General features: G+C 32.9%; 2 protein-coding genes across 3 annotated transcripts; one reads left to right on the top strand and one right to left on the bottom strand.

Moving 5' to 3' along the window:
• The first annotated feature begins 9865 nt into the window (after nucleotides 1-9865).
• On the top strand, nucleotides 9866-16953 carry LOC131164769 (gamma-glutamyl peptidase 5-like). Its single transcript, XM_058122207.1, has 4 exons — nucleotides 9866-10368; nucleotides 15832-15981; nucleotides 16093-16260; nucleotides 16410-16953. Exons 1-4 carry the CDS (start codon nucleotides 10048-10050, stop codon nucleotides 16518-16520), a joined length of 750 nt encoding a protein of 249 aa, XP_057978190.1. The 5' UTR covers nucleotides 9866-10047; the 3' UTR covers nucleotides 16521-16953.
• A 4233-nt stretch (nucleotides 16954-21186) lies between these two features.
• Nucleotides 21187-25919, bottom strand: LOC131164767 (uncharacterized protein C6C3.02c). Of its 2 annotated transcripts, XM_058122206.1 has the most exons (5): nucleotides 25623-25919; nucleotides 23816-23875; nucleotides 23621-23704; nucleotides 23314-23489; nucleotides 21187-21438 (listed from the first exon to the last, which is right to left on the bottom strand). In XM_058122206.1, exons 1-5 carry the CDS (start codon nucleotides 25642-25644, stop codon nucleotides 21340-21342), a joined length of 441 nt encoding a protein of 146 aa, XP_057978189.1. In that variant the 5' UTR covers nucleotides 25645-25919; the 3' UTR covers nucleotides 21187-21339. The 2 variants fall into 2 exon arrangements, with proteins under 2 accessions (XP_057978189.1, XP_057978188.1); XM_058122205.1 differs by having other exon boundaries at nucleotides 21187-23489; nucleotides 25623-25844.
• Between the last annotated feature and the right edge of the window lie 687 nt (nucleotides 25920-26606).

The following is a 26606-nucleotide window of genomic DNA, read 5'->3' as shown; positions in this document are numbered from 1 at the left end:
GCCGAACTTGAAGTCGTCACCACTGGAGGTGACGACTTCAAGTTCGGCTTCCAGCATTCAAAGAGCAAGTAAACCATTCTTGCAATCAAGATTCATGGGTTCCTGTTCACAATCAGAATCACTCCTCATGTCGAAGCCCTTAAAGCTTCTTGATGATGCCTATGAAACCGGATTCTTGGAACCCCAGTTCGTCGTTCTCGTGATGGGCACTCACTGTGGCTCTGTCACAGATGGTCGCCTCTGAAACCGGTTTATCAAAACCACAGTTCACTCGGAGTCATGAATTCCTTACTGCTTTGTTGCTCTAGAGGTGCTGAAGAGTCAGATGGGCGAGGTGTTCTGTATTTTGAGCAATTTGAAATTGCTCGTCTCAACGATATTCTATTCTTGTTTTCTTTGTTTGGGCCTTTCTCATTTCGTTTTCAGTTCTTTGGTTTCTTCTTTCCCCTTTTGGTGATTGCGTCGCTTCCCCTCCTTGGATTTTCTGATTTTCTGATTCTTCTTCTGCATACATTTTTTTTTTTTTAGTTCTCCCATATTCTGCTCTGGAATTTTGGGACTATTGTTTCGTATGGTTTCATTTCCTGTGTGTGCTCCAAGTGTTCAAAAGAATGACACAAAGGAGCAGGTGATTCACAATGCTCTGGCAATTGGAACAAGATCAACACCTGTCTCGTGGTTTTCGTCAAGCTCGGCTAGGAGTATGTCACCATTGATTAGTTATTCGCCGCCCGAATTTCGCCTCTTCAGTTTGGGTGTTGCAAGCCTCCAAAAGTTTGTGGATATACTTTCATGAACCCAATTACATGGGTGAATCTAGTCATCGGCTTCTTGGTCTTGTTTGATTTTTCTTTGAAGTTTGGATGAAATTTTTTTTTATCTCTTGCTGATTGTTAAGCAGAGATGTTGTTTGTTGCTATTAGTTAAAAAAAAAAAAGGTGGCAATTGGAATTCTGGAATAGGTCTTCAAAAAATCCCAATCTGCTATTCCATTATCTCAGTTGAAATTGACTCCCGGTAATTTTACTTGATTTCTCGCAAGAAGGACATCAATGTCAAGATTCTCTTGCGACCTCAGGCTTTCCCACTGCTTCTCCGGCTCCGATGTCCTTATTTTAGCACCTGTGTTAGAATGTGGCTCGTTATATCTCTGTTTTCTTTGATTTTTTTTTAGTTACAGTGATTTCTGGTCAGGAGCTTCGCACTTCAGAGTGACTTCGCAGCTCTCCATCGTATCTCTGGTTTGATCTGCTAGTCCGTGTCGTCGGCTCCGTCTCATCTCCGGCTCACTTGTATTGGGTTTGATCTGGTGGTCAGCTATTCCCGGCTATGTCGTGTTTCCAAAGACAGTTAATCTCTTGGAGTTTCTTAATTTTGAAGGAAATTTTTACAGACTTTTCCTTCGTTTTGGGCCATATTTTTGGTGTAACACCCCGAACCCTTAAACCTGGGTCCAGCACGTTATACTTGATAAAATCCCTGATAATCCATAATCCATAACATACGCAGCGGAAAACATGATCATAATCTCCGTATAACATAATACCAGAGTTAACTAATTCTAACTACCAACCATAATAAATTAATCATCCACCAGTATTCAAATATATACATGTCTCCAAAACATTATCCACTAATGCCAGTATGTTTCACAACTATCCTTTCATAACCGAGTTAAAACATAAAGATATAAAATATAAAATATACATATCAGAATTAACATAAAAATATACCCTTTTTCTTATATCTTCCAAAAATGTTATAAAATCTCGAGCTCTTAAAAAATCCTAAAAAAAAATGAATTCATATTCGGGTGAGACACATCTCAGTAAGGGAAGAAACAATATATTAAAACAATGTGTGGCCTACATGAGTTAAATAAATATCATTTTATTTCATTTGCAAATCATCATATAACATTGAAATCATTTTCTGAACCTAAATAATCACATGCAAATATTTAACCCACAAGATTACCTGAGGATAGGGGTGATTACCCGCCCATACAAGTAGCATCCCTCTGCTCTGATACTTAGGTAACCCTAAGGTCACAATTAAAACATACCAGAGCACTCACCTTACTCAGTAAGCCCTCAAGTGTAAGATTAATCTCTTACTCACACATTCAACAATAGTTTATTGGCAAAGGCCCTGAGGATAGGGAATTCTACCTGCCCATACAAGTAGGTTCCCTCTACCCTAGTGCGTTATGCAGCTACTACCGCATCTGAAACTACTAGTGCATTCGCCTTACTCAGCAAGCCCTCAGGAGAAGAGTATGCCCCGCCCAAACGTAACATGTTCTACATACATAAATACTTCTAATATCGTAATACATCATTCTTTTCATCATTATACATTCATACACATTCATTCATGTTTATAACTTAACTTTGCATTTTGTTTCACTTTAAGTGGCTCTTTCTCATTTACATCATTTACCTTTGTCATTTCATTTCATTGCCATTTCATCATCATTTCATTGCATAACATTTCATTTCATTACTTTGTACTACAGCTGGTCTTTAGCCATCATCAATTAGTCTACGTAGAAACGTGCTAGATCTGCTAACACAGCTCCTTTTAGCTGTCATCAGTAAGTCTACACAGAAGTGTGTTAGATCTGCTAACATGGCTGTCTTTCAGCTGTTTTACATTTACATGGTTGCATTTAACATACACAGGCAACATTGTCCATATCATATTTTATTTTCATTGCTTTACTTACTTAACCCGCATCTCATACATTTAACATATATTTGTACAGAATCTCATGCCACACAATTTAGTAATAAAATTCATACACTGTCTGTAAAATAAGCCAACCAACATTTAATGTTTATATACTGAAAATACCTTTCATTTCTTACTTAATTATCCTAAAAATATTTCTCACTTTCATCAGTTCATTTTTGCATATACATATCTAATAAACAGCCCTAAACTCAAAAAAAATATAATTTAAACAATTGGCATTTTACCCATACTGAAACATATACACGTACATATAACACAATTTATTTTTCCATTAAATTCATAAAAATTCTGATTTAATATATTTTTCCCCTTACCTGGTTTCTTGAACTATGTCAACAGGGACTTCGAAAAATACCTGCGGCGCTCACTCGGACCCTAAATCAAAAATTCCTAACTCCAATAAATTAATCCTGAATAAAATATTATTTAAATATTTCCTAAGGTCATAATTCCTGAATAAATAAATATACCCTTAAATTTAGTCAAATTGTTAAATTTCCCAAATCTCACTCTCGCTTTGGAGTAGGGCCTAGAAAATCTCAATTGAAAAATTACCTACGTCAAAATGACGACAATGACGATTAGGACCTCGTGGTGGTGTCTGATCGTTGATTCAACAGTAGATTTAACCAGATATTGAGAAATTGAGAAAAAATTACCTTTTTTCAGGAACAGTGCCTAAGCCGTTCCTACGAAAAATCTGCTCCAGCAGAAATGTCGATGACGGAGCTAGGAACCTAACGGCACCTTCCGTTTTCCGATCCGCCGTAAACTCGTCGAGAAATAAGGGAAGAGAGAGAGATGGAGACGGCGACAGCGAAGGAATTCCAGAGAGGGGGGGGGGCGCAGCTCTTTACAAGTCAAATTTCATATTTCAATTTGAAATCTGAAGCTTCCTTTCCCTTTTGTCTTTTCCTTTTTTTTTTTTTGGTTTGCTTTTCATTCCTTAAAGGTTAAGTTTTGTATATATATTATACTTTAACTTATATATCTTATATTATAATAATCTTACATATATACATATAACTTATATTATATTAATCTTTTCTATATATATATATATATATATTTTTCTATTTCCTTTATTTATTTATTTAACACATTAATTTAATAATATTAGACTAATTAATTGATTAAAAATTTTAATTAATTAATTAACTTTTTTTAAAATTTTTTTTCTGGTTATTACATTTGGTCTTCCCTTCGCAGCAATTTTTGTCTTCGCCGGCACGTCTCGCCTGCTTTATGCATCGGCATCTTCTCTTACGGATCATGTTCGTTGCCGTTGCCTTCTTTGCTGCTGTCATGCTTCACATTAATGGAGTTTTTTTTTGTTTTCATCATCTTTTTACCGCAAGATGGCGATGTGAAATCTTTTTTCACCATCTCCATCTTGAGGTGGCATATTAGAATTGTTAATCTGTTAATCTTTTAGGTAGTTTAGTTGTTAATTTGTTAGTTATTATTTCAGTTGTATTTTTCATTTCATATACTAGTATAAATTCCATTGTAAAGATAACTTTAATCAACGGAATAATACAATTTATTTATTTTAACAAAATATTTGCCTATTTGCATCCGGGCACGTCGCAATTAGGAGTTTGCCCTTGTACTTACCATAGAAGTGTGTCCCGTCCATACATATGACTGGAGGGCAGTGACGAAAACCCTAAATAGATGCTACAAATGACCAAAATACGGATACGAAGGTTGCGGTGTTCTTACTACCTGGAACATGAGTCCACCTCCACCTAACTATAGTCCTAGGATTGTATGCACATATTGGTTCCATCCACTTCGACAACGTTTCATAAGATTTCTCCCAATCACCAAATACTTGGGCAATTGCTTTCTGTTTCCCCAACCAAACCTTCTTATAAAAGATCGAATAGCTGAAGCGACGATCTATGAACTCCTTCAATGTGGCGATCGACGTCGACGCAACTCCCCTTATCATATTCTCTATCTCCCTAGAAATGAGGGATGATGTGATTTGGATATGGTCCTGCGAGAGAAGTTCGTTCAGACACGTGTGTGGACCACCATATTAGGTGATTTTGAATAATCAGCGTTTCATCTGATACATTGCACGCAGTCTCTATCTGCAATCGTGGTCCTTACACCTAGCAACCCATAAATCTAGGGTAGATCGCACAATGTAGAAGTCTTGGTGGGTTCAAGCGTGATACATTCACACTACGGCGATCAATTGATCCTTTGACCCGAAAAGCATCGCCCTACTCAACTCAGAGGATTCATCCCAACGAGTCACGCGTATAGGAAGCTCATCCACCGTAGTTAAATCTGCAACATCTAAGTCAATATGACCGTACATTGGAGGCTCGTCCATGAATTGGGCGTCGAATGTTGCATCATCCGTGTCACGGGAAGTGGGTTCACATTATCAGGAGCCTCATTTAACCCTTCACCCATTTCTTGCTCGTACGTGTCTTCATCTTCAAGATGAACATCGTTCATAATGTTCATGCCCTCGTCCAATGCGTTGTTCGCAATGGCGAACAACGATGCTGGTCCCTCTATCAAGACGTCTTCGCAACCTCCCCGCGGATGCGTGTTAGGAACAGGTGCTTCGTACGCCAACGACTCAAATGAAGATCCTAGATATTTGTTAAAATCAACACTAGGCATAGCACCAACCTCCGCACTCACATAGAGATTACGTGTTTGTTGGGTGTCTTCCTTGACTTCATCCAAATGCTCGGCAAGCGCCTCTAACTGCGTAGCCGCGATTACACCCATTTGAGGAATGGTTTCGACATATAATTGTACCGTTAAATATGTCTCACCTACGCAGTGTGCGTCTAACACAATGCTCAGATCATAATCATCAGACATAGGAACAGCTTCGTAGAGGACTGTATTATTGAACCCTCGCAAAGGGTATCTTACGGTCACCTGCAATAAATATTTATATATATTCGTATATAATTTATTTAATTTACACCTATGGACAATTCGAATTGGTTGAACCGGCGGACTACTATAACTAACACCATCTGCTCCGGTTATGATGTCCCCCCTATATACAATAATACTGTCACCCCCTATATACAATAATACCGTCACCGGAGCATTGCTTGAGCTTCCTGCCATATAGATCGGTGATTGGGAAATAAAAAAGACTTACGCAAAACAAAATTGTATGTATAAGTGATATGTGTTACTTATAGTAATCAAGAATTAATTTCACTAAGTTTAGTCATCTTATAACTCTATTATGATCATTAAAATATCTTATAGCTTTTAAATTTTTGAGTATATAGATTTTAGAGTGTCTTTATTTCATTAAAAAAAATTTAGATCTTAAATTTGGATTTGGATGTATTTGAATAATTTTTAATATAATTTTTCATTACATTTTATTTAAATCCAATGCAAAGTCACATTCAAATCTTAGGTCTCTCCAAAGATAAGTTAATAAAAAGTTTTATCATAAATACCCTTAGTGACATTCATATATCTGTTGCAAACTCACTTCTTTTTTAATACTCACCAAAACATTTCCCTAGTTACTCTATCATAAACTTTATTTAGATAAATAAAAATCATATGCAAATTCTTCTTCTTTTGCCCAAATTTTTCCTAAATAAATTGATAATTTATTAATTATCAATTAATTTAATTAGTTTGATAACTTAATTCGTTTATCAATTTAAAACGAGTTTCACTCAAGTTGAATTTGAGTTCAAGCTTGCGCTTGAACTTGACTCGTTCATTAAAGTGAAATAAGTTTTAGTTGATTTGAGTTTAAGTTATATATATGAAACAAAACGAGCTCAAATAGAAAACTTTATGCTCAAGTCAAACTTGAACTCATTTTTTAATAAACAAACCAAGCTTACTAGCCATAGCTTCACTTATTTGTAGTCCTAGTTTTGATTCGTATTGTTTGTTCTTTATATTCGTTTTTGTACGCTAAATAAACATATTATGAAAATTATTTATTCATATTGTTGGTTTTTTAGTTATTTATTGAAAAAAAATAAAAGTTAAATTTATAGTTTCAGATGTTTAAACAACCTGCTGTTAAGATACTTTAATATCCACGATTTGAAACATAATTTTAATTAAAATTGAATAAAAATATCACATAAATTTAAAATGTAGTTAAAATAAAGCATTCATAAATTTAAAAAAAAAAAAAAAACTCAAAATGATAAAAGTCATCTAAAAGTATATTTATTTTTCTCAATTATCATGTCATAATTACGTAAAACAAACTTAATAATATTTATTTTTACCATAATATTTTCAAGTTGTTTTATTTTATAATTTTATTATTGTAGTCATATGATTTTGATTATTGTTTGATTCATAGCCAAAACCCAGCATTTATTCAATCAAGTTTATTTATTTATTTATTTTAGTTTTAAAAATATTAACTAAGCATGTCGTTGGTTTTCAATTCATACTTTTTCATTTTAATTTTTAATTTTCATAATTTTTTTTTATAATGATACCAAAAATAATTTTTATCATAATAAGCACTAAGCTTCTTTTATATTTTTTATCAAGCCTCTCAATTAGTTAGAAAAAATAATTATTATTATTTTCAATTCTCTTAATTTTTTTTATCCATAAAGCATACCACAAGCCAATAAGTTTTATTAATTTAATACTTTTCAAATGGTTTAATTTTGATGATTATATTATTCAAATTTCATCAAAATCTTTGTCTATATATGTCGTACAAGTTGAAGCTAAAATTTTAATAATTTGTCTACATAATTAGATTCTTGAAAAGTTAAATGTGATTCATAAACATTTTTAAAACTTACTATGCAATTTATCTATGTTGCCCTCATTCGCCAATATGCCATTAATTTTTGACTAATAAAAATTTTATTTAGACATTTGAGTTGTATTTAAAGAAAAAAAATATTTTGAAAATGAATTTTAAATATTGAGAACTTCACACAATGCATAATGCTTAGATTAGGCGCATCTCACAATTAACATGCTATAAACAATTAAATTTTATGAAACATTCTTATAATTAAAATTTGAGATTGCACTGCTAAAGTTTCCCATTCTAAACCAAAATAATAGAAAAAAAAATACAAAATCTAAAATAATTACCTCTTGTTCTACATTGCACACACAAAAAAGATTTTTTCCTAATCCTTGTCATGTGAAATGGCATCAACTTAATGAGTAATGCTTTATAAATTACCTTATAAATTGTCATCTCACAATTAACATGCTATATACACATACGGATTTAGCAATGCAATAATGAAATATTCTCTCTCTCTCTCTCTCTCTCTCTCTCTCTCTCTCTTTATATATATATATATATATATATAATGCAATACGAATCTAAAATTTATGTAAGTCCACAACTTAAAATAAATAATAAAGTATTATTCTCAAATTTCACCATTGGAATATCAGTTTTATCATATTCTATTTCATGATAAAATAATAAAAACTTTTACAATATTACTTGTTTTATAATTACAATATTTTATTTTTGTAAATACATAATTTTTTATACTATTATCATTTTATTCTTAGAATAAATATTCCGCAACCCAATTAATACAAATCTAAGTGAATTATTATGCGCTAGGTATTTTTGCAATTTTAAATATTTCACTTTAGAATACAAGGCACAAAAAGTTTTATTCAAAATATTCATCTACTATTAAAATATATGTATACATAATGGGAATTGCTCGTGGGCATGACAATAAAATTTTTTCTTTTAACTTTTGTTTCCACATATTTTGGAAAACATAGCATCTTTATTTTAGCCTAAAATAAATCACAATTTCTAAATATTAGAGAAGTTTTAGTACGTCTTGAATTTGGTCAATTTCGACTATTTACCAAACATTATCATCCTACATTTTAAAAATATAAATATATATATTGCATACAAAATTAACTGAAATAATGTGAATGAAATGGTTTCAAATTTTCAGCTATTGTTTTATGTTATTATTATATGGTAATATTATTATTTTTATTTTTCTTGATTTATATTATGTTATAAAGGAGCATAAAAATCCAATGGGATTCATTGATAAGGCATGAGAAACAACATGCATTTCATTCTACAAACTTAATAAACAACATGCATTCAAAAATAAAATTGTTACTATATCAAACAAACATGCTAAAGAACATAGAAATACAAAAAATATTATATAATTCAAACAAAAAAATTTCATGCATGTTTTTATTTGGGCAATATCATAAAAAATAAAATTCAAATACAAAAAATAAAAATAAAAATAAAAACCCTAACCTTAAAGAAAGGTGTTTCCGAACGATGCCTTCTGAACAGCACACTAAACTCAATTCCGATTATCAAAGAAACTCGTTGATCAAATAAATTAATTTAAAATTTATAAACGAAGTAAATCGCAGAATGTGTCTTACCCCATCTCCTCGAGTTTATATACGCACGCCCTCAACGGTTAGGTAGCCCCTCGTCGCAACAGTCACCTGCGCAATATTTCCCGGCCCCTATCTACTTAACTGTAAGCTGGTACTCTGCTCCTCCTTGTCTCTCTGCAAAGGATGCATACTACTCTCTGTTCGCGAAGACAATGGAAGGAGGAAGGGTTGTGCAATGGCTAAAGCGAATCTCGCTGGTTCATTCAGTGAGATTTGCCACTCGTCGAACGCCGGTTAGATGGGCATTAAATATCCGAAGCAAATCTTTGCCACGCGTCAAATGTCGATTGGATGGGCATTAAGTATCCGAAGCAAATCTCGTTGGATAAACCAGCGAGATTTGCCACGCTTCCACACGAGCATTGCCTCTCAAAAATAAATCTCGCTGTTCCGAGTTACGAGATTACATTAAAGTCATATACTTCCTGGAATGGATATTATTTAATATATATTAAAAAAAAGTTAATTCGGGAAAAAACTCATTTGAACTTGGCATATTTAGGTATATCAATATCAAAAGGGGAAAAACTCCATGGAAACAACAAAAGCGGAAGAAAGAAGGGCAATTTAGTTAAAAGTAGGGATGTACTCCGTGTGGAGGGCAGGAACGTAAATTACGCCAAATTTATGCCCTTTTGTGAGCCCCAGCTGTTTATAACTAGCTGCCATGGCAGTCTCCATTAACGCCGAAGGGAGCAAAGGTCCAACCAAAGAACCACACTTGCCGCTTCTCTCTCCTCTCTCTCTCTCTCTCTCTCTCTCTCTCAAAAATTGCAGAATCGTTTCTAGAGAGAGGAAGAATTTAGTAGAGCAATAGCCGTAGAGAGAGAGGGAAACGGGAACCGATTGCCGGAGAAAGTTGAAATGGCCGGCGATCATCATCAGAAGCGGTTCGCGGTACTTCAGTGCGCGGAGGACCCAGAATACGTGAAGAAGAAATACGGGGGGTACTTTGGGGTGTTCGTGAGAATGCTGGGGGAGGAAGGGGAGGCTTGGCACGTGTACCGCGTCACGTGCGGAGAGCTGCCGGACGACAAGGAGATCGGCGTCTACGACGGATTCGTCATCACCGGCAGCTGCAGCGACGCCCACGGCAATGACGCTTGGATCTGCAATCTCTTGTGTTTTCTCAGGAGGTTGGACTCCATGAGGAAGAAGATTTTGGGAATTTGCTTCGGTCACCAGGTCCGTTTTCTTTGGCTTCTTTTTCTTCTCATTTGCTTTTCAATTTTTTTATTGTTATTATTTATTATTTATTATTTTCTTTCTTTCTCTTTTTTTTTTTTTTTTTTTTTGGAGCTTCTGAAGTGCGAAATGCAAGCATTAGACTGTCCGAAATTAAAAAGTATTTTCTGCCAAAAACAAACAAAAAATTCACCAAATGAAAGCATACAAGGAATTGAATGGAACGCTGTAATAAATAATAATATATAAATTAAATATTCACACATACATTAAGACGTCATGTGTGGTTTACGGATTTCAGAAAGAAACAAAAATTAAAATAAAAATTTGATAAAATCAAGTAATAAATTTAATTTTATTTCACTCACTTTCAATTCATTCAAACTCAAATATGTAGCAAGTGAATCATAAAAATAATTTATTTTATTTTATTTTTTAAGAAAATCAAATTATTTATAAATTATTTCCATTTTTATTAAAGAATCGCTATTTTTATTTCTATTGTTATAATATATAATTTAAATTACCAGTTTTGTTAGTGATGCAGAGCAAAAACTCACCTCTTTGGATTTTGACATAAATTTAAAATACAAAGTTTGGAATTTGAGAAATTTAGTGAATTTATTAACTTAATATCCTGCAATTGAGGATTTCATTTTGACCAAAATTTTTGTTAAACTTAAATTCTAAATTAAGAAAAAAAGTGTATTGAAATTTTAGTGAAGAAGTAGACTATTTTAATTTGCTCAATTGAAAAGTGTAAAACACTCCTAATCATTTTTACTTTTAGTTATATAATACTGAGAGGAGTCACTTTTTTAAATTATATTATTGGAATAATTTTTGTTTTAATATTTAATATTTTGTATGATTAATTTGCCTAGTAGAATTCTTGAGTCTTGTGTATTGGGTATATTTCAATAACAGTGCAATAATATTTCATATAACATATTACAAGATAATATATATATTACTGTATTATTTCATGAATATAACAGAAAAAAATTATTACTTATATAAAATGTATATTAATATAAATAATAGTATGATTTCTTATTTTTCTTATTTCTATTATTAATATTATTATAATTTATTTTTTACAAATATCGCAATAATGATATTAAAAAAACATAAATTAAAATTGCATTATATTAATAATATAGGTATTATTATATTAAAATATAGTAAAATAATTGATTATAATATCACATAATGTTATAATCTTAAAATTATTCTTGGTTATATATGACAAAAATGTAAAAATCTCTTATAATGGTGGTAATAAAACTATAGTATAATAATAAGTGGCTGATATTTTAGCATAAGAAATTTGGATGCCCATAAAAATCTCAAAGCAAGATTTGTATGGGAGTAAGCTCATGTTTTGTTTTCAAGCAGCTAAAGATTATTATCGTCACGACACAAATGCCTCTTTAAGACGTTTATAAATTAACCCACTTGTGTCATGATTATAAGTGAAGGGGAGGAAACATTTGAAGAGTTTTTAATTAATGAGGGAGCGTGAGGGCGAGGGTGGAGTGGTTACCCTCTCTTATTTAATTATTTTATTGAGATAGGGAAGAGCATCGAAGTTCATCATAAATTTACTATCGTGTTCCTTCCGAAACCCATAATTCAATTAGTTTATATTCTGAGAGTTCCACAGAGTAATGCAGTAAGAAACCTTCCTTACAAATAAAACTTACAAGCAAATCGTCATTCGTTCTATTTCTCTTTTCTTGATTATGTTTCTGTTAGACATAGTGTCAATGTACTTTTTTCAAAATAATATATTTTATTTCAGAATCAAATCTTCATGCTTTGGAAAAGAAAAAATAATAGTGAGAGAATTTTACTTGGAATTCTCTCGACAGCCCCATTTGATAAAAGACATGAAAGCTATATTTAAACGGGTCTCACTTCCAAATGCTAAAAATGAGATGTGGAAGATGGTCATTGGTGCAAAAAATATTTGATTTGATAAACTAAAAATTTGTTATATTTATATAGTAATTAATTCAAAACATGTATTATGTATAATATAATAAGAATGCACTGTATTAATAATATCTAATATTTTCTACAATTATGAATGGAGAAGAAGTTTTTCAGCCTATTGGGTGTTGGTTCAATAAGATTAACACCCAAAAAAGGTATTTCGAAGAAGTTTAAATAATATACACACGCCCGCACACGTGTATGTATATGCGAGTTTAACTAATAGTAGTATGATAACAGTAACGTGCATAACTAAGTTCAAGTAATTAATTATATAGAAAATTTAATTTAACATAATTTAATTTGTTAGACAGCATGTTAGATCCCGGAAAGGAGTAAGAAAGGGATTTTAAGTTTGTATGTTTATAGAGAATGTTAATACCTATGACATGGACAGAAAGAAAGAGTGACAATTTTAAATATTTGTTAGGCAAAGAGAAGTAGAGGGCAAAGGATTGAGTTCTTTTTTTGTTTCTGATTCTTTTTTCAGTTCACATAAGATGGAGAGGTGAGAAATAAGGTGGAGAAAAAATAGAGGGAAAAAATATCACCATTTTTCCCTTTCAAATTGGAGAGGAAGAGCAAGAAATGAAAAAGATTTGAAATCCATGTTCCATACGAAGTCTTAAACAATTTCAAAGAATAATTCTTTTCACTCTCCTTATAAACTTAAAGAGAATACTTCTGTACAAAACATTTTCAAAAATGGTGATTTATCTTTATTTCATTTTTCTATATTCATTCCTCTTCTCTCTCCTTTTGATTAAACTGAATAAAATTTAAGAAAATTAATTTTCTGATAGATAAGATCTTTTATCTTCTCTTACTTTTTTTGGTATTGTGTATGAAAGGGAAATGCATGATAAATATCAAAAGTAGTTCAAACACAATAGATGTAATGAATGGGAGTGTGGCTTTTTTGTGGGGAATTGAATTTCTGTTTTCTTTCAACCCAAATTTGAACTATTTTTTTACTTTAACTATATGGATAAGGAGTAAAAGTAGAAACATGCAAATGCACATAGTTGTGTAATAAAAATTTTAAATTCCTTTTCTGTATGTTGGTAACTCTTTGCATTTATCCTCAAAATTGTTCCAATTGTTCAATCATCAATAACAAAAACATGAAGTGCACATGTCATTAACTTCCAATTTTTAAAATTTTTAATTGTTAATTATATTAGTTTAAATTTTTATTCTTAAAAATATTTGTTACAAAAAAAAAAATAGTGAAAATTATTATTATTATTATTATTATTATTATTATTATTATTATTATCAAAACAAAATACTTTGATTCAAACCAGGCCTATAGTTTGTACTTGGGAGCAAAATTTTCAGATTTTACATTGAATTTGTGTAATCATAGATTTAGGTATTTGAATTTATGTTTATGAAATTAAATAAATTTAATACAAATTTATAAAAAAAAATCTTTTTCAGATTTCAAAACTCAAAACATAATTTGAGCTTATTAGCAAGGGCTACCATGCACAAATGCTCCAGCGGCATCGTAAATTCTGTAGCTATAGCCACACTATACCTATTAAGTGAAGTGGACCTCCTCCAAATTGTTAGAAGGATTGTGTGGGGGAACTTGGTCCGCTGCCATTAAGAAAATTTGTTGCACGCTTGCCACCCTCTAACCCTCTAAAGCTGAGAAATTAAAGAAATCACTTATGACAATGACACGCCATGGAGAATGGAGCTGGCCCCCTTTATTTGGTTGCCATTAATGAAAATCTTGTCCTATTGTGCCACTGTTAGGACACAAAGAGAAGTAGGTAGTGTCATGTCACTCTACCAGGCCATTAACGCATTATGAAACCATCTATTGATTAGACTGTAATCCTTTGAACCAACGCTGTAAAATAACTTCAGAGTGTAAGAATTAGGGTTCTGATGTTGGCTTTAATGAGGTAGTTCGCTTATGATACCTTTATTTTATGAGATAGGTTGGCTAAATTGATATTTAAAATTAAAAATAAAATCCGACAATTCTTTGATTTCGTGTTGTTTGAATAGTTTCAAAGTACTTATCAATTAAAATTTCAAATCATAAAGAAAAAATTTAATAGGAGAGGTTTCAGCTCATATGCATAAATTAAAGTTGGTTGAAATGTTCTACCAGCCAGCTTTGGCCATCAGAAACCAAAGATATAAAATCTTTCAAAAAAAAAAGTACAATCACGCCTTTATTCTATCCCTTATAAATGATAAATCAAAAATAAAATAAATAACATAATTATAAAAATCAAGTTCTATTTAATTTCATCAAATTCCAAAAAATTTTAGCCTACAAAATAAAGTATTCCTAAATTTGTAGTGTAAATGAAGAATAGAGCTTCTAATTGATTACCTTACATGCTCAATGCATGTATATTCCCCCCCACGCCCATTCTCTTAATCTATTGTCCAAAGAAGAACTTGAAGAAGGTAAAAAAAACAAAAAAAAAAAAACTGCATTTCAAAAAAGAAACAACACAAAAATTCTTTCTCTTTCCAGTTTCCACCTTGGAATTTTTTTAGCATTTCCAAAATTGTTGCGCCCCCGCCCACACACGCATACAAGTACAGCTGTGCATAGTACCAACCAGTGGGAGCCAAAATAATTACATGGGAGAATGTGCAAAAATGGATGGTGTAAATTTATGAGTAGTAGTAATAATAATTATAATAATATGGGCTGGGACAGCAGTAATGTTGCAGCTTGGGATGGGACAGAATAGTTGTCCGCCTCCTCTCCAAGATTCCGCCCAAGCCACGTGGTCTGCCCTCATAATTATAATATTAATCTTATTAATAATCATTTTTTTATATTAATAAATATATAATATTCAAATGTCACTAATAATATAACGTTGCATGAGACCAAGTTTTGCTTACTCCATCACCAGTCACCTCCACTATAACATTTTAAATACTATTATTATTTGCCCCTTCGTCTTCCCTCGGTGGCCACTGGGCACTGCACCAGATCTTCATTTCTCCTCTCCTTGTTCTAATCCCCGCTGCGTCCATGCATCTACACCCTACTGTCTAACGTAATCTATATTTATATATATAATAATTATATTGTCGAATCATGTTATTATCTTATTCGTACAGTTGAGTGTGAACTATGCATTAAGATGACTGGACATGGAGAATTGTGTCGTCAAGAGTATGGCTCTAAAAATTAATGTTAATTTAATTAACACTCCATCTGCACTAAAATGACCCATAATTTTAAATCAACTGAGTAATGATATCTGGTCGTTGTCAAAACAATTAGTGCACATACATAGTCAAATTAATGATGTGACTGTCAAAACAGTGACTGCACTAGTTATTTTCCAAGTCAATAGTTATACATATTCTGCATTAACAATCATATATTAGAATTTATACTAATAATCAAGTGGACGAGAGTCATTTTATACATGTATGAAATTGAAGTGTGGTTTTGTGGAGCACTTGAATCAGATACTGTGTCGTGCACTAGGAGGAAAGACGGGACGAGCTACATCGGGGTGGGACATCGGAGTGACCGCGGTTCATGTGTCATCATCAAAACTCTTCTCATCTATGAAAATCCCTGCCCGACTCTCCATCTTCGAATGTCATCGAGACGAGGTTAGTCTGTAAATTCAAAAGGTTAATTTCGAAATTAATACGTGACAAACACCGTCATATCCAAGAATTAATGCATGCGTCCATGCTCCTATGTATAAACAACATATGTAGGTTACGGAATTGCCACCGAAAGCAAAGGTGTTGGCGTGGTCGGAGAAGACGGGAATAGAGATGTTTGAATGCGGAAGTCACATAATGGGGATTCAAGGTCACCCTGAGTACACCAAAGACATTCTTCTCCTCCTCATTGACCGTCTTCACCACCGCAATCTCATCATGGTATATACATATACACACTCTCACATGTCGTCTCTATACGATTAATCATGTGAAGAGCTGGATGAGCTTTTCAATTATACAATCATTCGTTTATGACTTTAAACGAAAAGCTATATCTCTGATATATTCATGCATATAAAAATATGCAGGAGAAATATGCGGAAGAGCTGAAAGCAAGCGCAGGAGCGTGGGAGCCTGATCGGGAAGCATGGAGGAGATTATGCATTGGTTTTCTCAAGGGCACTGCTGGGTTATCATGATAATATTTATATATATATATATATAATTTTAATTAATAATGATCATTGATCAATTAAATTTTTAAAAGCAATAATTAATAATATGCGAATCAATAAAAGACTGCAGTGGTTGGAGAATCGAAGCAAATGGAGGAGGAGGAGGAGGAGGGTTCATTCGTAGGAGCAACGAGCTAGCTGGCTATGCTTGGCTTTACCTGTCATAACTGAGAGCCTTAATTAATTAGTTATAATATATATATATATATATATATATATATAATATTGTATTTGACAGGTCTCCTAGCTTGGGAAGGTTCCCACTGTGTCAGGCTTATTAGATCCAACCCGTTAGCAACTGCTGTTGTCAACAATTAATGTAATTTCAATTAATTGATTACTTGATCGGCAAATGTTCTATTTATTATTTTTATTATGTGAGTTCATCTTTCTTTCTTGTGTTTTGGCTAGTTTTTATTGGTTGGGCTGCTTCAACTACGAAACCATGAAGCCTAACCTCCGTCCCCAAATCAAAATCCAAAATTGAAAGAAGGTGTTTATTTTGATACCAACATACTCTTAATTTATAGACCAATTCACTTGATCTGACAAACAAAGTGAATTTGTTTCATCTTTATCTTAACAAAATCAACTTTTCCTTTCCCGCGTGAAATGGTGCATGCACATCCCTCACTTGCGTAAGGCATCATTTTTTTCTCTTTTATTGAGTTTTGTTAGGTATATTTCGATTAAGAATTTTACTTCTAGGATAAATAAATAAATAAATAATAAAGGAAACTTATTTTTCCCTTATATTTTCCTTCTTTATTAAATACTACCAAAAATGAGTTATTTGTTTTAATATGATTAAAATTAAAGAAAATTAATAATGATGATGTGTAATATCAAATTTTTTGTTTATAAATTCGGTATATTTTTTTATTTTCTTTCTTACTTTTCTTGATAACCAAATATGAAAATGTGAATTCTTTAATTTTTCTTTTATTTTCCTAATATTTTTCAACTTCCAAATGGGACCTTAATGCTCTTAGTAATTTGATTTGCCTCTAAATATATTTCATTAATTTTCATTTTAATTTTAATTCAAGCTTTAGATCTTAATACTTAATTTTATACAATGACATCTAAAAATTTTATGTTAATTTATCTAACCTCATCTTCTCGGTATCTACTCGCTAAAATATGGGAGCATTATACACATTGTGACTAGGGCTGCAAATGAGTCGAGTCGAGCTTTAGCATGCCCGAGTTCAGTTAGTAGAGTGGGAGTTCCGCTCAGCTAAGCTCGTGCTCAACTCAATAGAGTGAGCTCAGCTCGACTCAAGATTGAAAATATTGGCTCGATCTCCACTCATTTAATTTGTAGGCTCAGGTTCGAGTTAAAATTTTATTAATGACCTAATAATAACAGTTTCATCCACTTTTGTTTGGACCTAGATTAATATCTTTCTCTTTGGCTAACTGAGTCAATATTAGACTCTTGGGATTTGGCCAACTTAACAAGTTTATTAACGAACTCATTACTTTGTTCCTTAACAAGTTTTATAAATAAGCCCATTCGAGCCAATCATCGAATCGCTCACAAGTCAATACGAATCAAGCCAAACTGTAAGCGACTTACCAAACAAGCTCATTTAAATAATAAACAAGGTTGAACAAACTCTTACCGAACCAAACTCCTGAATTGCTCGTGAACAGCTTGACTCATTTGTAACCCTAACTATGACTTAATAATCAATTTAAAAGTATGTTCATTTTTGGAAAACAATTTAATTTTCAAGTATAAAATTTTTATATAGCTTGTATTATTGAGTCAAAGCATTTAAGATAGCAAAAAAGTAAATAACAAAAACCCAAGCACCAGCTCAATTGAATTGTTACATCTTTATTAAATGTTAAATTATGAGATAAAGTATGCATTGAGAATTCTAAAATTAGCATGACCTCACATATTATAAGGTGTCAAATTAGAAAAACAAATTTACGTGTCCTCGCACACAAACAAGAAGATTAATAGTTATTTTGGTATCATTTTTACTTTCTTTTTTTTTTTGTATAGCAAATAAATAGGTTATAAAAATACGTATTTACGTTAACATTTTTTTGTTTCTCTTATTAATTTTCATCTATTTACAAAAAAATTTAAATAATATTTTATGATTTTCAATTACCATAATCACTTAATGCCAGAATATTTGAACTTCCATAATTAATTTTTGGATTAAATCATTCATTTTATAGATAATTTTTAACTAAAATTAGAATGGGTGGTAATAATAATAACATAAAATAAATGGTAATAATTTTGAAAATAATTAAAATAAAAACATTTATAATTTTTTTAAAAAATATTTTTTACTGTAAGGTTGTTCTGGTAAAGTAAAATTTGAAATATAAAAATTAAGTAAAACAATTATAATAATTATATTTTTTATAATTTTTTATTATTTTAATCATATTTTTGAAATATTATCTAATTTAAGGACAAAAAGAATATTTATTTAATCAAATTAATTTTAATTTTAAAACTACTAACCAAAAAGATTGGTGCTTTTCAAATTTTATTTTCTATTTTTGGGTTATAGTTTTCATATTTACCAAATTCTTTATAGTAAGGTTACATCTAAAAAAATAGTTTTTGAAATAACTTTCATCCTTGAAAATTTTAAAAAAAAAATGGAAGTATGCCCCTTCATCCCTAAAGATTATTATTGATCGAATGCGTCGCTGCTAAAACTGAGCGGATGACCTTCAAATTTGATGGTAGGTTTTTTGAATTCTCCTTCAACAAAACGATGAGTAGAGAGGCCCATGCAAGGATAACTTTCAATCGAACTGAACATAGTTCTCGTGCAAGAAGAAATTCTTTGGTTCTCAAAATCACAATACATCTATCATGCAAGGGGAAAAAGGGAAGTTGGCAGTTGAGGTAGGTAAAGGAAAATGAGGAATTTATTCATGATAGACTGAAGGCCATAAAGCTTCTTGAAGATCTAGTCGAAGCAATTGAGACCTGCATCTCTAGTGTGACTACGCAAATTTCATGGAATGGGTGGGGGCAAACCAGAGAAAGCCCAAACCAAGCAGAGGAATTCATCGAGGCGAGGCGAGGCGAGGCGAGGCAACCCTCTAGTATGCTATGCATGGAATGACTTTTCTCCATGATCAATAATGTAATAGACTTGGGAGCTTGGAAGCATATTCAACTTAATAGGGAGGACCCAAATTATCACTCCTTTTCTTTGCAAATGACTTGGTGTTATTTGCTGAAGCATCTTCCAATCAATCAGGTGCAGTTTGCTTCAAGTTAAACACTTGATTTGACAGAGGCCAAGTCAGTTTGCTCTCATGAATTAGTAAGGTGAAAGGACTTCAGCGGATCAAAATGCTCGACGTCTCTCTATAGCAGGGATTATATTTATCAGCACAAAGAAAGAGGAGGCCCGAGTATGAGGAGGGCAGACCAACTTAGTAAGGCTTTTACTGGAAAACAGGGTCAGTGTATTAGCCACGAGAAACACAAATTGTAGGCTCAAGTCTAGCAGGTAAATACAGGCGTCGTTGCAAGGGAATATAGTTTAATACTCCCTCTGCATGCTCATAAATTTGGGAAGGAAGAGGAGACGAGGACTAGCAGCTTGCATCAGTATGCTGGAAGTGGGAGGACAGTGAAGTTCAGTGTTGCATGAGTCGTGCGCAACTATAGCATATTATTGGGAGACTGAAATTATGCAAACAGTTGCAATGGTCATTGCTATCAGGAATGAAGGTTACATAGATTCTTAAAGCTAGAGAGGAACTTCAAATGGAGATCTTATTGGCTAAGGTAGTGGTTCAATGAACAAAGTTGAGCATAATCATTAAACAGGACAGGTTTTTATCAATTAATTTGGAAGGTTGGTTAAGGGCTGTTAGAAGTTTTCTTTGCTTGGGGGCTAAAATGTCCTCTCACAAATGAAGCACCATAGACGGGCAAGCGTGTGTCACTTTCAATACAACTGCTCTCCCCAGTGTATACCACTGCTCATCCTGAGAGCCTTCCTCTTATGGACAAAGGGGTTCCATCCTTGTAAAGAATTATCAGAGGCCCTTCCAGTATGAGAATGGTGCATAATTATTTCCACATCAGAGTTGCTGCCAGTCTACCTCATGGTTGGATGGATAATGTTTGGTGTCAGTTCTAATTCTACATTAGAAACCTTTTCTAACATGGGCATGTATTAAAACAAACCTTCATTCTACCTTGCAAATACCCTTTTCGTGGGAAAATAGTATTTTAAACATCAACATCACCAACCTAGATGTTATTTTGAAAATTCAACACAGGAGGCAAATTAATGCTTACCAAAAAACTGTACTACTCTAGCTCATCTGTCTCCAAATTTTGCCAAGGAGGGTGCAAAACACGCAAAAACACAGCAAACTAGTGCAGAGAGTAATAAACCACACAGGAATCTAGAAAGCAATTTCCATTGTGCATTTCAGCAATATTTGAAGTTGGTGGAACAGCTAAAAATAGAGTTAAGAAATCTAAAACCAATTCCTCCATAAATGAACTACGGATACCTAATACTAAAAGAAATATTCATTTGTACGTATACCAATACCTCAAAATGCAAACCCCCAGTTCAGACGCTAATATTAAGAAGTAAAGCATTCAAACACCATGTTTGGGAGTTGTCAATCAACCTTATTGATGCAAATCTGAATCACTACAGAATACTAGTTCGCATATCATCACAGCCATATGTTTCCAAATTTTAAGAGCAGAAGAAAAATTGGATATTGATACTCCAGTGCATTCAAAGAGCAAGGATATAACTTAGACACTCATCATAGAACCAGAGTTCTTCCTGCACTCGGACAACATATCCAAATAAAACTGGCACTTGCTGATGTCGCTCCCGTAGAAGTTCAAACACTGCAAGATAACCAACCATCAAAAAGAAATAAAAAGAAAATGACATCACGACAAAGCCATCTTTCAATTTCACAATAACTTAAAAAAGTTCAAATTTCATACAAAATTGAAATATTTTTTCCATGAATTGCCAGAAGATAAAAATAATAGGAAACTATAATGAAACTGCATCTGCAATATTCTTACCGAGTGTTTATTTAAGAATCATATTTATGAAATAGTTTTATGGAATATTTCTAGAATTTTAGATTATGTTTGATTTGCAGAAGATCTATTCAGGAATAAAATGAAATATGATGAGAATGTAATAAAGAAAAATGTCACCATGAAAAGGTTTAGTGTTCGTCCATCTAACATAGAATAGGATTTGAGTACACATTCCCATGGTGAAATCAGAAAATAGTCATTCCATGTTTATTTCATGTTATGGATTCAAATAAATATATATAAATTATATATATTTTCTATGACATTTGCTGTATGGTGATAACACAATTTTTTCGTGTAAACTACCAAATCCTTATATTCTAACCACTCTCTTCTTTGGAATATCCATTTTGCAGACCTAGCATGGCCTTGAGGTTTTAATTTGGGAAATAGAATGAATCAAGGGTCTATCTCACATTTTTATCTCTGTTTCCAGCAAGTTTTCTCCCGCATATCCCACCACAGACTCTCTCTCACACAAATTTTGAATCATAGGAAATAAAAATAACATACAGTATTTTTTGTGGCATCTAGCTCCATGCATCTCACTCATGCCATTATTTTCATTCTCATTGGTACTTAAAACTTATGTCGCTCAATTGTTGTCATAAGTGACAAGCACAACTTAGCAAACAGCACAATCCTTGTAACTTTATTTGTATTGCAACAAAAAAGAAAGAAAATGCTAAAACATACATATAAGCATATATCTACAACACGTTAGGCCATAATCACCAAAAAACAAACAAATGTAAAATGTAAATCATCCATGTACTACAATTTTCAGGTATTATAAAATAAGTATCCATGTAGAACACAAGACCAGCTCAAAAGCTGAAGTTCAATAATTGAGGATACCATTCGATTTTTTTTTAATTGTCTTAATTTGCCTCGGAATTTTCTCTTTTTATTTTCTTTTATAGGAGTGACCTCATAGATGATTATTGGGGTCATTAGTAGTTTCTAACATTGAGAAGTTGATGCTTTAGAAAATTTTATGTTTGTGATGCTTTAGAAAAGTATATATTGGCAGTTTTTTGTGATTCTCAGGAGATTAGGCTAATTTAAGAGAAGATTTCGAGTCTTATTTGGCCATTATTATGGTTAGTGGAGTTCCAAAAGGTTATTATTTGTCTTAGAATTTTTAAATTTGTAGCCTATGAATTAGGGCTATTGTGTAGCTTGTATCTATTCAACAGTATACTTGCTTTTCAAATGGAAGTTGAAGTTTAGATTTATCTTCTGAGTGTGTGTCTGTGTATCTATGTTTATCCTTGCATGTAGGAATGCAACTATTTTTTTCCCCTTCTCTCTCTTCCATTTCTCTCATCCTCTCTTAATTGTTATATATCACCCACTCAGTCTTATATTCAACAGTGTACTTGCTTTTCAAAAGGAAGTTAAGTTTAGAGTTATCTTCTGAGTGTGTCTGTGTATCTATGTTTATCCTTGCAGGTAGGAGTGCAACTAATTTTTTTCCCCTTCTCTCTCTTCCATTTCTCTCATCCTCTCTTAATTGTTATATATCACCCACTCCCTTAAAAAGCAAGACATTGCCAAGTCCTCAAAGAAGTATGTAACAACAGCCACATCTAAAAACCTGTCTAAATTTTCAGGTAAATCCAAATAAAATTTTCCAATCGCATAGAAAGGGAAAGTTTTGCATACATCTTGGAATGCCTTGGAATGACTGCCACAAGCATCAGGGCCACCAGGATTGTTTGTCATAGGCACTGGGGCAGCAGCCCCTTCAGAGGAAACAGTTTCATGTTGAATGGTCCGCGGACCCATCACTGCATCCACTGCCCTGTGTGCCACCGCACTTCCAGTACCAAAAGCCATGCCTGTCATGATAGAAAGACATGTTTAAACATGCCCAAGACAATCTATATTCTGTACAGATAACATACATTAATTAAAAAACTACAGGAAATTATATTGGTCATCCCAAAAAAACAAACATTCTTCAACGTACCCTGAGCTATGGTAGAACCAAGTCCTCCAAGCATGGATCCACCACTGCCACCCTGAGCAGGAGCTGGAGGAGGAGCATGGCTAGCTGAAGCAACAGAACAGAAAAATCACATGGGTTAAAAAAGTTCACAAAGATTAAGAAACAAATCAAGCTTCGCCAGTAACAGTACCCTTATCTACAACATAACACCAGTACCTGGTTGAGGTGCGTTACGCACAGGCGAGCGACGAGGAGGAGCACGGGCGGCAGGTCTTCCTGCAAAAGGAGACAACCGTGCATAAATGACCTAGTCATCATAACCGAAAACAGAGATAGACCATAACATTGCATATACAACTAAGCAAAACAGCACAATAGTTTGGAATATAATGCAGAACACATATATGCACATAAAACTCTAAGGTTACGTTTGGTTCGTGGAACGTCTATTCTTCGAAATATAACAATTATAATATAAGAATTTTATTACAAATAAGAGTTTATGCTATAATGAAAATTTAAAAAGCTAAAATTTTTATGATACCATAACACGGAATAGGCAAGGAATAATAATTCCTAAAATTTACCATGAAAATATCTATTCCTATCCCATTCCATGTTTGATTGAATAACACAAACTCAATGAGTGACTTTTTTATAAATTATTAAACGCATACACAATTTATTACATTCCTATCTTATCCTATAGACATTCCATAAACCAAATATAACCAGAATGAACCATATATAATCTTTATCTTTCAACAGTTCAAAACACATATCCTTTTTCCAAAAGCAATGCATTTGTTTGCGGTGATTAGTTGTGGACTTGAATGTGACACGTGCATGTAGTCCTTGCACTAAAGAGGGGGGGTGGGAACTGCAGATCAGAAAATGGATTGCAAATTGACCAAGAGCAAATATCGAGATGTTAGCACATATTAACATAACAGGAGAAGCAGACTGCAAATCAGAAAAAATGGATTGCAAACAAAGAACAAACATCGAGATGTTAGCACACATTACCATAAAAGGTGAAGTACAAAGCAATGGCTTGTGAGGGGAGTTCAGCCCTTTAGTGCAAGGACTACAAGCATGTGTGAAGTTCAAGTGCGCAACTAATCACAGCAAACAAACGCATTGAAGATAACTTTTCCATGTAAAATTGCCTGTCCGACTCTGACTCTGACTCTGACAAGGATTCCTTACATATCTTCAAATCCTCATCTAACATAAAATTATATTGAGCTGGGTAAAATCCCACAAATACATTTATATGATTGCCTGTTCCTTTGTTTGACATCCTAGAGATCGCGTAAACCACACTGGAAATGTGTATAATCAAGATTATGTTGTGTCAAGCCAATTACTTTAAACATGTCAACCCGCCCATATATGATATAACATAGATAAAAGTTGGGGTGAAATGATGGAAAAGAAATGATGAAGAAAAACAATCAGCTTGAAACCATACAAATCAGTTACATGAAAGATAACATCAGAATTATGTCTAAAGGACTAAACACCATCCAAATACTGCCATGCCAAGATGTACTACAAATCAAATATCAAAATCCCAAACAAAAACATTAAGCAAACATAATTTGAATCGAAAAAAGAGAGGGGGAGGGGGGAAGGAAAAAGCGCAGAAGTAAAGGGTGGCCTTTGGAGGTGGGAAATTGACACGGAATAATAAGATTCAATATTTTCATTAGTATGAGCCTAAGCTGAGTTTTCTCGGCAAACAAAAAGCAGGTAAATGAAGACAAATCAGGCCCACGTAAGAGGAACTACGAATCAGAAATTTATCGTAAACATCGTTAATGATAGATCAACAAACAAGAATGAGTTGTGTAACAAATACTTGCGGCAACGAGAAAGGGTACAACAATAAAACCCTAGAAGAGAAATAGAAATGAAGTAGATCGGAAAGCATTGCTAGATCAGAATAACAGAAAGAGAAGTTCTTCTTTTCATTTTCAGATAGAAACCGAAGAGAAAATCTGAGATCGAAAGGGCTCACCTCCAGAGCTACGGCGAGGCATTTTGACTTCCGATGGAGGCGGCGCAACGAGAGAGAGAGAGAGAGAACTTCTAAGAACCCTAAGAACCCTGGGACTGCTTATTTATGGATAAGACTGGCGATGCGGTGCGAGCATTAGCACGAGTTCGCGCAGACCTCCCCCAAATCACCCGTATAAAATTTTCGTTCAAATTTCTTAATTTTTCGGTCTATAAAAAAAAATAATTATACTATTATTAATTTTTTATTGTTATATTTAGCAGAAATTTCAACATTTAGGTCAAATGGTACACACGTGCGATATGCCTCCTCCAAGCTTAACAGTTATTTATAAAGATGTGGGACTTCAAAATTTATGTGCATTCTTTGTTAGAGATGCTTTGAATTCACACATTTTATTTATTTATTTATTAAATTAATGGCAGCAATTTCTTGGTTTTATTTTAAAAATTTTTTCCATTTTAATTTCCTATAACATTAAATATTTGTCTGTTGTAATGATCAGGATTGGAAGTTACTCCTCGATGCAACCTATAAATAGATTAGCTCTAGCCCTTTTCAAAATACAATTAACTCACATTCCTCTTCTTTTTCAACATTCTTCACTCTTTTCGTCATCTAATGATAATCTTATTATCTAGGAGCTAATATTTTACCACCTCATTTTTTTCCATTACTTTATTCTCATACTATGTGAAGAGGTAGAACTCCTTTTTTTCTTTTCCTTCGTCTGTGTTGAGTATCCTAAAACTCTAGGGTTTGTGAGTGCACACAAATTTGAGTATTGTAATTATTTGCACCGAGAGACTTTATCCATTGGCACGAAATAAATTTTGAGGACAATGATTTTATCACACCTTAGCTACTCTGCAATAATCTTTTTACTAATTTAATTTAATCATTATCTTATTATATCTTCATTTCCTGCAACTTTAAAACTAAGATGATTGCATTTAACCGCATGGACCACTGGCTAATGTCACC

Source organism: Malania oleifera, chromosome 9, assembly GCF_029873635.1.
Source record: "Malania oleifera isolate guangnan ecotype guangnan chromosome 9, ASM2987363v1, whole genome shotgun sequence".
Taxonomy (NCBI): Eukaryota; Viridiplantae; Streptophyta; class Magnoliopsida; order Santalales; family Ximeniaceae; genus Malania; species Malania oleifera.
Note: the sequence above shows the minus strand (reverse complement) of the source record. Positions and strands in the feature narration are given on the sequence as shown.

Bases quoted from the DNA above. Each gene is read 5' to 3' on its own strand.
- LOC131164769 (XM_058122207.1), top strand. From the start codon at position 10,048: ATGGCCGGCGATCATCATCAGAAGCGGTTCGCGGTACTTCAGTGCGCG. The intron at 15,982-16,092 runs GTTAGTCTGTAA...CAACATATGTAG, and splicing joins TCGAATGTCATCGAGACGAG to GTTACGGAATTGCCACCGAA. The intron at 16,261-16,409 runs GTATATACATAT...AAAAATATGCAG, and splicing joins ACCACCGCAATCTCATCATG to GAGAAATATGCGGAAGAGCT.
- LOC131164767 (XM_058122205.1), bottom strand. From the start codon at position 25,644: ATGCCTCGCCGTAGCTCTGGAG. The intron at 23,705-23,815 runs GTACTGGTGTTA...CTGTTGCTTCAG, and splicing joins GCGTAACGCACCTCAACCAG to CTAGCCATGCTCCTCCTCCA. The intron at 23,490-23,620 runs GTACGTTGAAGA...CTATCATGACAG, and splicing joins TGGTTCTACCATAGCTCAGG to GCATGGCTTTTGGTACTGGA.